This window comes from Cryptotermes secundus, unplaced genomic scaffold, assembly GCF_002891405.2.
Source record: "Cryptotermes secundus unplaced genomic scaffold, Csec_1.0 scaffold280, whole genome shotgun sequence".
NCBI classification, from domain to species: Eukaryota; Metazoa; Arthropoda; class Insecta; order Blattodea; family Kalotermitidae; genus Cryptotermes; species Cryptotermes secundus.
This window is the reverse complement of record NW_019720566.1, coordinates 1,961,515-1,972,147: the sequence shown is the minus strand read 5'-3', so window position 1 is coordinate 1,972,147 and position 10,633 is coordinate 1,961,515. Positions and strand designations below refer to the sequence as shown.

The window sequence follows — 10,633 nt, the reverse complement described above, 5'->3', positions numbered from 1 at the left end:
TCCGGAGGGTGTTCCTTATGTTGAAGTATGCTGATATAACCCAAAACACCTATGTCCAAAGTTGAATGGTTACGGAGATAATGGCTCGAGAAAAGTATGGTCTTCTGGCGGGTCCACACACTTTACCTGTCAGCTGACAAGTCTTATCGACGTTTGTCCTTGAGTGTGGTGATGACGGCTCACGCTAGCCCCATACACTCGCATACCAGAATGCGCAGTCACCAATGTTACATCAGTGTTTGCCATTCATGTGTCATGTATAGTGCTTGGAACCCTAACGATAACTTTGACATGGTGTGCCAGTTCTTTTGTAGTTCAATTTAATGGCTTCATGTCACTCACAAGTTAATTTGATGTTATGTACATTATTAACTTTACAGAAACCACATATTCCTGCCAGTTTTAATATATATTTGGTAATCAACAAGTGTGTAACACCTTTCAAAGTTTCACCCTTCTCTGGCCATTATCTCTGTAACCGTTCGACTTTGGACATAGGTGTTTTGGGTTATATCAGCATACTGTAACATAAGGAACACCCTCCCAAAGTCTGGGACACTCTGTATATATATATAATTGATGCGTACCAGTCTTTTAACTTTTTTGCTAGGCTCTTACAAGCAGTTACTTCAGAACAGATCTGTGTGGCTCTCAGGTAAATAATAATTTCCCTTCCCTGATCTAATGGCAGAAATTTGAAATATAGTTGGTCTGTCACACAGTAAGTAAGGCTGATGGGCTAGAACTTGTCCATAATTGATGTTCAGCTCAAAACCACATTAAAGACAAGTCTCAAGTTTTTCATCACCACCACCATCAATGATCCTGCTATTGTCAATGTCATTGCATGGCCATTATCATCATCACTACAGCTGTGGCCATTATCACTATTACTGCTGTCATAACTTCTGCTGCCACCACCCCTACCCCAACCCCTGTCACTACCCCACCGCCATTATAATTCCCAGTATTAGGTCTACTTTTCCCATTATGATTATTACAAGCCAATTGTTTTGTCTTTGTAGATGTCTTTCAGAAACATCTTTTGGGGTTAATATTTTAAATTTATTTCTGGGATCCTGTCACAACTCATTCCTCCAGTGTGTTCTGTGCAGTTTGTCCGCAGTATTATATAGACTCCGTTATCATTAAAATGTTTTCAGATTAAAAACGTGTGTTTGCACATTACTCCATTTAAGTGTAAAATTTGCAACAATTTTCAGTAACTTTTGTGTCTCACATGCATCTTAGGAATTATTACTGCTTGACTTTGATAACAACAAAAACAAGAACTGTAACAATAATAGTAATAATGAATGACTTGTGGTGTTTCATGTCCATCATTCAAGGACACATCTATGTCACTAATTAATTTCTACTATGCATGACGACAGAAATGCATCGCAGAAGTGAAAAATTATGTGTTAACAAACTGGAATGGTTTGTACATTTTAACCACTGTAAGATTTAAATGCCTGAGTGAATTGCAGAAGTAGAAGATAAAATGTTAATGTTTTGCAAGGTACACAGGGTTCTTTGGTAGAGTTTGGTAACCCAAAACTGGAGACTGAGAGGCTCTAAGTATAGGAATGCATTGAGTTTTGTATGCATATGGTTAATGCGTAGCTTCCAAATTTGTTGGTGGTATGTGCGGTATGTTTTGGTGGTTTGCTGGAAACTTAGCAAATATTATTTTATGGCAAATTGTTTAAAAATATGTTTATTTTTATTTATCTTCCAGTTGCATAATTTTCTTTTCTTCCACTTTAATAGAAATATGTATGATAGTGACTAATGCTTAACTGTTTGGGGATGTACCGTGGGAGGTGTCTGGATAGAGAAGGGGACTGTTTTTGAGTGTTCAGAAATGGAGTTCATGGAGTGATAAAGTTTGTGAATAACGTAAAAATAGGAAAACAGAATATACGGTGATGGGGTGTTATGTATAAGTCAATGTAAATAACTAAAAGATACCACAGGATAGAAACAGAGATGGCATGTTTGATACTTTATCCATCCATCATGGAATTTCAGAGGCAGATAATGGTCACCTGTTGTGTACTGTGCACCATGGGTAACTGATGGAACTGTTACCAAATGTATAGATTCTTGTAGAGTACAAGAAATATGTGAGTAAAAGAGTGCAGATAAGCACTGGAATGTTTTTCTTTGCTTACAGAGGAAAGGCTAGGGAAGTGTCAGGATGAAGTGAAGTTGGGGTATGTAATCTGTGAGTGTAAAATTGTTTGCTAAATTCAGTATGAGAGATCTTTGCGTTTCAGTAATATTTGGACATTTCGATTTTCAGCTATATTGTCTGGCTACAAAGTCTCCTTTCTTAAGGGTATAAACAAACTTTCATGTGTATCATAAATTGTTCTTTAGATCCTCTTGAAGCTCATTGTGAGAGGTCTTTGCATAATGTGAGTTAGCTATTATGATTTTTAGATGTGCTGAGTAGCTACAAAACTTGCTTTACATAACATCATTAATGGACTGTTCCAGCATCCCATAAACAATTTCACAAGTTTTGCTGAAATTTTATGTTGTTGAAATGTAAATTTTGCTCTTTGTGTAGTTTTGTGTTTGCTGAAATGCTGTTTATAAACAGGCAGCAGGTATAAGCAGCAGGTAAGGTTAATGAACTGCAAAGAATGCTGCTGAGAATTCGGTGTATGTTAGATAATTATTTTTCTGTTTTTATTTTCCCTCAGAATTATTAAAAAGGATTGTGTACCAAAATCATCTTGAAAGAAGAAACATAAATCATTGTCATATAAAAGTGAACGATATTAAACAGATTCAACATAAGGTAAAAGGTAAAGCTATTCCTGGGTGTAACTAACTAAGCACCACACACCATGTTGATTTATGGGAGACTAGATGACACTAGATGAAGATAAGTGATCAACTCCATGCCACTAGGGAAACAGCCCCCAGTACCTGTTATATTGGAGACTGAATGGGCCCCAGAGTTGGTCTGAATGCTCTGGAGAAGAGAAAAATCTTTTGCCCTGCAGAGAATTGAGCCATAATTCCTCAGTATTCCAGCCCTTAATGTAAAGGAGATTGCACAGGTATCAAATAGGAAATGTGAACTACAGTAAACATTTCAGTTTAGCTTGTGTTAGCTTATTTTTGTGCCAGTCATTAATGTGGCACTTTAGGTGTGCCACTTGTTTCTTATTCAATGTTCAAAATCTACTGTTCAGATGATAAGCAGCTCTTTTGCATGCATGATCTGCAGAGCATAAAACTATGTGAGTTTAATGAGGTGGCCCTGTTAAACCTGGACAGACTGATTTGCCCTCTCAGCTTGAGTTTATATATGTTGATCAGATGTACTTAGTAGGGACTGTAGAGTTCAAAATAGGCTTAGAAGTCAACACTCAGTTTTTCTTTGCCTTCTTAAAATTTATAATTTCATACATCAACAACAGCAGATTTATCATGACAATTATAGTATCAACATATCTACTTATGTCTCTCTGAAGTCTCATGCCCACATGGTGAAACATAAATGAACTGCATTATTGACATGTAATACAACCACATGCAGATAATACTAAACAGTACTGAATCAGTAGTAGTCTTTGCACTGTAGGCACTGATTCTGAATACCATCAATTTCAGCTATGTCAGTTACATTTAATAAGTGCTTAACAGTGCTGCTCAGTGATGACTGGTTGTAACTGTTTAGCAGTGGTCAGGAACAGTTTTAACTTAATAAATTCTTACAAAGTGCCTGGTTTTGAAGGGGATAGAACTGCTTAGAATTGATCAGATGCCATTTTAACTAATGGAGATATGGTAAGAAATTGTGTTTGCTGAAAAGAGCAGTAAGTACTAGTTGTTCCAACTTTGAGTTAGGGTTTTGATAACAGCTGTAGTAATTTCTAGTTCTTATTTGGGAACACTTAGATTTGTCTGTTGTGATTGCAGGTTTTTACTTTTTGCTAGTAAGAACTGTTAGTGAAGAATGTTTTTACTGTAACCTATACAGATAAAAGAAATTTCAGATTTTAATATGATTAATAATTCTGTTACATAATGAGCTGTTTCAGAAACTTTGTAAATTTATGCTTTACATGATGTTGAAATTATAAATTTCCCACCAATAATATACTGCAGTTTGCTCTTATTGCCAGCTATATGATTAAAAGTCACTGTATTTTTTTCTTCATGGTATCAGTCCAAGTGAATTTTAAGTGAATAGAACTATTGGAATAATATTAACTGCTGAGGTGTGTAGCATTTAGTGCCACTTTATAGGATGAATCTGGATGGACATGGGTGTAGAAAATAGTGGCCTGGAGGGACTGAGGAGGACTATGGAAAGCTTAAAGAGTTTTGATGGTTCGTCCTTGGCTGGGGTTCAAACAGGAGGCTTACGGAATACATGTCATTCTTTTTACCCACTGAGCCAATTTATTTCTTGAATATTATGTTTAAATAGCCAAATGTAACAGGATGGTACATTTATGTACCTGCATAGTTAAATTCTGGTTTCAGTGCTGATACTTGCATCTGTATCTGTATCATACTTTATATATTTATAATAAATGTGGTTGCAGGTGCTACATTATATATTTTAAATATGAAAACAAGTATATGCTCTCCCCATAGCGTTTCTCCCCATGTGAAAGGTCGTGGGTAATGTGAAGGCATTAGTAAGCAGATAGAGCACAATTCTGAGTTACATATTGAGGATGGTTGTTTGAGCAGTGCATTTGGCTTGCATGGCTCTGAATGGCATGTTAACTGCACTGCAGATTTAAAGTTGTGTAACTGTTTGTTGTTTGTCAGTCAGAGTAATGGCATGATGCATCAGCAGCATGTTTTGCCTAACTCATAACATTTTGTACTCATGTTTATATCAATTTTTAAAATTTTATTTTTTCCTCCCTTGTTTCGACATCGTACACAGCTTTGTTTTGAACAGGCTCGATGATTCTTTGGCTTCGCTCGGCTCTGGTTCTAAGGCCCCAGGAATGTGGAGGGAAAGGTATTTTACAGATTATTTTTCATATTATTTCAAATGGTCTTATGTTTTATGTTATTTCCTCAAAATTCTTCTAACAGTTATTTGAGTGATCTCTTTCCCATGTGAACTGTTTTAATATTATAAATAATTTCATACTTTAGTGCTAGTTCTTCAAAATTCTGTTTGACATCTTTTGAATGATTTGTTTCTAATGTGAACTGTTGGTTACTATCAAATAACATTTTACACAGTGCTCTTGAATTTTGTTTGATTGAATGTAATGTAATGTTTTTAAAATCACAGTGTATGACATATACTGTGTGATATTCCTGCAGTGTTAGAACAGTAGTGTAGAGCTGAGGATTTCACACCTGTGGTTGGTAGATTTCTATATGTTTACTGATGAAGATTTTGTCACTTGTCTAATTGCCTAACCTAGTGGGACAGACTATGAAGATTTCCAAGCATTTTTTTAAACTGAGTACCCAGTACAAGAAAGAAAACATGCTGAAAATTAACTCTTTTTGTATGGTTGTGACACATCTCTTCAGTATACACAGTACAGAAAAATCGTGTCTTTAAGCAATGGCCATGTTAGGTTATGGTGGTTTGACAGAATCTGTCAGATTGTCTCAGTCAGCTATGAGTGTAGGTAATGGCAAACTCGCTAATGGAATGTGTATTGACTGACAGTTTAAATCTGTTAGAAAAACTGCAAACATGTTGGAAAGATTACTTTGAGGTGAAGTTCAAATGGATTTTTGTGACAGTATGTGATATTATTTAGGGTGAATTTTCTTCCCATTGGTCCTCTTTTGTTAATTGTAGAATAGGGAGTGAGAATATGCTTGGGGAGGTTTTGCTTAGTGTGAAAATTGTGGTCAGAACTGCAAGTCTTAAATTAATTTTGTACTCTAATAGAGTAGTACTGTGTAATATCAGTACATACTGTTAAATGTATTAGTGACTGAAGATGGGGTTCAAATTAATAATTGGATTTATTAACCACCTTCAGGTCGTAACTATAAGTAATTATTACACTATTGCTGATTTACACAGTTTAAAATCACTCCACACTAATCTTCTCAGTCTGCCTCCAGTAGTCTTCACTATCTTTACTGGCAATGGATTTATAACACAGAACTATAAAAGTGTCACTAAATTACACACTCACAATATCGATGTAGTACAGCACATGTAATGTCACACATTGAGCCTCCTGATTCTTCTTCTGGCCACACTGCTTTTCCCTTGGAACTTCGGAACTCAAGTGAAGTCATTTCCCATTCCCATATTCTCTTATATCCTCTTGGCATGGACCATGCACAGAAAAAACGGCCCCTCTATTGTTGTGTGGTGCAGACCACACAGAAGACACCTTTACTCTACTGTTGCGTGATGTAACCACGTATATGTTAATGTGTTTACTGAGCCGTTGCCTGGCAATGCGTCGCAATACAGTGACTTTGGAGTTGTATGCTGTTTGTAATTTCCATCTGTGGGCGAGAGAAAAAGTTTAAGATGTGCATATTTCTAATGTTGAGAATAAAAGCAAACTGTAAGAAAATAAAAATTGGTGGGATTTATGGAAGAAGGAAGTGAAATCAGTTATATCCTAGTTCTGCATGTTGTACCTGCATTAAATTGTTAACCACTCTTCTACATTGGTTTATAAAGATACATTTTATAATGGTGTAATTAGAATGTATGGTGGGGCATTGACTGTAAACTTGTTCATATTCAGTTTTTAGTTTATTTATTAATGTTTTCATAGCTTCATATATTATTCAAATGAAGACTTTGTTCTGTATACAGATTTGACTAGGGGTTGATTACCTAGATTTGTATGGACTGAATCATATAGTATTCTTTACATTCCTAAAGTGTAAGTTCAGATGAGTTTAAGGCTTTGGTCAGATTTGGTTAGGGATTTACCATAGGATCATCATAGTAGTCTGGAAGTATCGTGAGAATTTTATGAAGGTGTTTTGGAAATATTCTTCCCAAAGATGAAAGGAAGCACTGCTTTGGAAGTATTTTGATGTGATTCAGAAGTGTAGAATTGGAAACACTGTATTAGCACAAATGGTCCTGAACACTGTACCGTTCTTTATCTTCATCCTTGAATCTGTCTCTTATTCACTGAACCAGTGATCTATTTTCTACTAATATAAGATAGTGTTCATTATGCTGTATTTACTTATGTACTTCCATTGTAAATACATATATGTTGAAAAATATTCACATTTCTTGAACACTGCCTTGTGAATCAGAATTATAATTACAAATACAAGAAGAAAGAATAAAAATAAATATATTTGTTACTGTAATAGTTAAAGTTCAAAAATATTTGTTGTATTCTGTTTCTTTTGAAGTCTAACCCAAATTTTCATTCCCTATAAAACCTGTCATTGGACATAGTATTGAATCAGCTTCATCTACCTCTTATCTTTATGAACTGTGTCCTGTACTCTTTTGTTAAGAGATAACGAATATTTCTTGTTTTCCTCCACCAGGATGCATGTCCAGGTTATTACATCTTTTTAATTACTGTAACATTAGTTGGAAAAGTAATCAATTCAGATATTTTACTGTAATATAGTTGTTAAAAGGCTTGAATGTGTTCTTAAGTGTACACTTTCAGCAGTTATGGATACAGTATATGTTGGGAGTGACAGTAGAAGGTTTTAGGTATTGCAGTTTGCTTGTCTATGGTGATGATAATGACACACTANCAGTATATGTTGGGAGTGACAGTAGAAGGTTTTAGGTATTGCAGTTGGCTTGTCTATGGTGATGATAATGACACCCTGTGTAGTAAGGTAAAATCATAATTTTCATCGCAAAGACTCATGAAACCATTTCAGTCCAGTTCACATTTCTTTTTCCTTGATAACGATTCCATCCATAGATCTTACCCTGTTGAATTTTGCAACGATACTTCTGTATGAGTTTGTTTTCTTCCATGTTATAATGTCCCAGCTTACTCAGCCATCTTGATAATTGCATTGTAGCAATATTAGATGAAATACAATATTTGGTTCTTCCTTAAATGTAGAGGAATGAAAATACATAATTAAATGCAGTAACAGTGATCATGTTAAGCACATGTTGCAGTGTCTCTGCAACACCCATGTACAGAGGTCCACAGTTTTGAGCCTCTGTTGTAGGATTGCCAACTTACGTAAATGATGACTAGTAGAATGTTTCCTGTGTCAGAATTCAATACACTGGGAAGAGATTTGTTGCGGTATATTTACTTTAGGGTAATATTTACTCTTTGTAATAATATGTGGTATTCAGTGAGTGTAATTGCTCTATATGATACAGTATTTTCCTTTCTGAAATTCATGGTAGGAAACATGTTCTGTTGCTGTATGTTCAGCAGAAATTGTAGACCTTTACATTCACTGTTATACAGTATATGTGATTTATCCAAAGATTGTGTGGAAAATAGGTTTCATTAGACTAACAAATATTTATTGGAACATTATTTTTGGTTTATTGCTTCAGTAATGTGTTTTTATTTAAACTAACTGCATTTTTTCCTGTTTCTGATTTTTTATGTATATTTTCGGTGGCACGCTCACAGCATTCCTCATTGGAAAAAGTAAGTGTTTTGATTCCTGAACTGTGTTGTGTCGTAGCTACATTGTAGTTGTCATAGTGAAGCTCAGTGTGTATGTGTATGTATATATTGTGATGTGTATATATGTAGTGGTAAGTAGGACTGTGTGCTGAGAAGATGTTGCTATGTTTGTTTGGCTGTGTTATCCTTCTAAACCTTTTTGAGCCCTCAGCATGGTTAGGCAAGGTTCAGTCTTTTTACTGTTATTCCAAGTTTTTAACTAGAAAATAAAACTTGTGCTAGAGATTATGTAGAAGACTAGGCTGTTGACTTAACTAATCATTAAATACAGATTACATCAAAATTCTTGGAACACATGAATTCTTTTGACACTCTGACGTTTGATGTGAACATGGCTGCATTAGTATCTGTTAAATGAATACAGTGATTATTAGTCTGTGTTAAAGTGTATAGAAAAGTAGGCTAGTAGAGATTTCTTATGTGATACCCCCTCACACAAAATTCTGCTGATCTGTTGTAGTGAAAGATTACGGTCATGAAGCATATGAATGTGAGTGTTACAAATAATCCAGTAACCTCTCTTGAGGATAGAAGTTTAAATGATGTTACCCATAGTTTNTTATTATTATTATTATTATTATTATTATTGTAACTCCTGTTCTTTCTGCCCTGTGTTCATGGGACATACACGTGCAAGTAATCACTTATTCTCTTACCCATATACACTTGCTCAACATGCCCTATTACATGTCCAGTAACCTCTATACAAATACAAACCATCTGCCAAATAAATAGTGTGCAAGTAAAAGTATCTGCTGTAATGATTAATGCCACATTTAACCCTTTGTGGCCCTGACTTTGAATTAGTGTGGTTTTGTAATTTTCATTGCAGTCTTATCCCAGACCCTAGCCACCATTTACTCTTCTCCATTGTGGACATATACTGCACTCACTCAGACCTGCTTAACATTTTCAATTGTGGTCCTATATTAGTGTCAATCTGGACATATTTTGGCAGTGTTTCAACTAATTAGAAACAAGATGGCACCATAATTATTTAAAAAAATGCTTTATGCTGTGTGACCACATGGGTTAAAGAAATTGGACCACAGAGGGTTGATGGTGCTTCATGTATATGTATATGTATATGTATATGTAAATAGTATATGCATACTATAGCATAGAGCATATCATGGGCAGGTGTCTCTCTGAGAATCCAGCCAGTCAGCCATTTGCTGAGAATTATGTCGAGTTGGTATGTCTTAGGGACATATAAGAGCATCTGCATTATGCATTTGCTTTATGGAGAGCACAGCCCTAATACATATTATGGTAACTGAATAGATATTGTCATGTGATGGAGTGACTGAAGTTGGGTTTTGGACTGATGACTGGATTTGTTGCACTCTTTCATACACAATGTGTGACTACACTTTACAGGTCATGGTTACACATGCACACTAGTGTCCACAGTTGTGTCTTCACTGCCAGTGCTTGGAAGTGGCTTTCAGTGGTGGACATTCCTCTTCCTTTGGGTTCTCACACTATCCCTGGCTTCAGCTACCAGCGTCTTACACCAATGGCTTACAGTATCTGAGCCCCAGCATTTAACTGGCTCAGTCACTCACCAACCAACAGACTCAGCTCAATTCGACTGACTGGTTCTCACTTACTGTCCTGCTTATAATATTTTGGCATGGACCACAAGGAAACAGTGTTTCTCTGTTGCTGTATCCAATTGTTGCAATGGAAACATACTTGTTTGTGAAGCTGTTACTCAGTTGTGCTGTCTGTTGTAATGAGTTCATCCACTCACTGGCCATCTTTAGGTGTTGGAGGGCATGATTGTGAATGTCATGTAGGTGGTCCACTAAATTTGCCACGTGATCGAGTGTGAGTGGTTCCTTGTTGGGGTGTGTGCCCCAAACAGCATGTCGCAAGGGAGTCTTGAGTTCTCTTCCAAACAGGAGACTAGCCAGGGTCAAGTTTACAGTGTCGTGAATGGATGCCCTAGAAGCATGGAGGAAGATGGGTAATCTTGCATCCCAATTCCTCTGGTG

General features: G+C 36.0%; 1 protein-coding gene across 13 annotated transcripts in view; it reads left to right on the top strand.

Moving 5' to 3' along the window:
* The window catches only part of LOC111868594 (ankyrin-3), a 276,782-nt gene that overhangs the window by 194,777 nt on the left and 71,372 nt on the right, over positions 1 to 10,633 (top strand). For 8 of the 13 annotated variants that reach the window (XR_002843539.2, XR_002843535.2, XR_002843534.2 and 5 more), the window contains 2 exons: positions 4,928 to 5,005; positions 8,577 to 8,594. The exons of 1 other annotated variant lie outside the window; for it this stretch is intronic. Coding sequence is in view for 9 of the 12 variants with exons in the window: in XM_023859420.2 (XP_023715188.1) it covers positions 4,928 to 5,005; positions 8,577 to 8,594 (96 nt within the window). In the remaining 3 variants the exon portion in view is untranslated. The remainder of the gene's footprint in view (positions 1 to 4,927; positions 5,006 to 8,576; positions 8,595 to 10,633) is intronic. 4 more of the 13 variants (XM_023859392.2, XM_033753126.1, XM_033753125.1 and 1 more) reach the window with 4 other exon arrangements.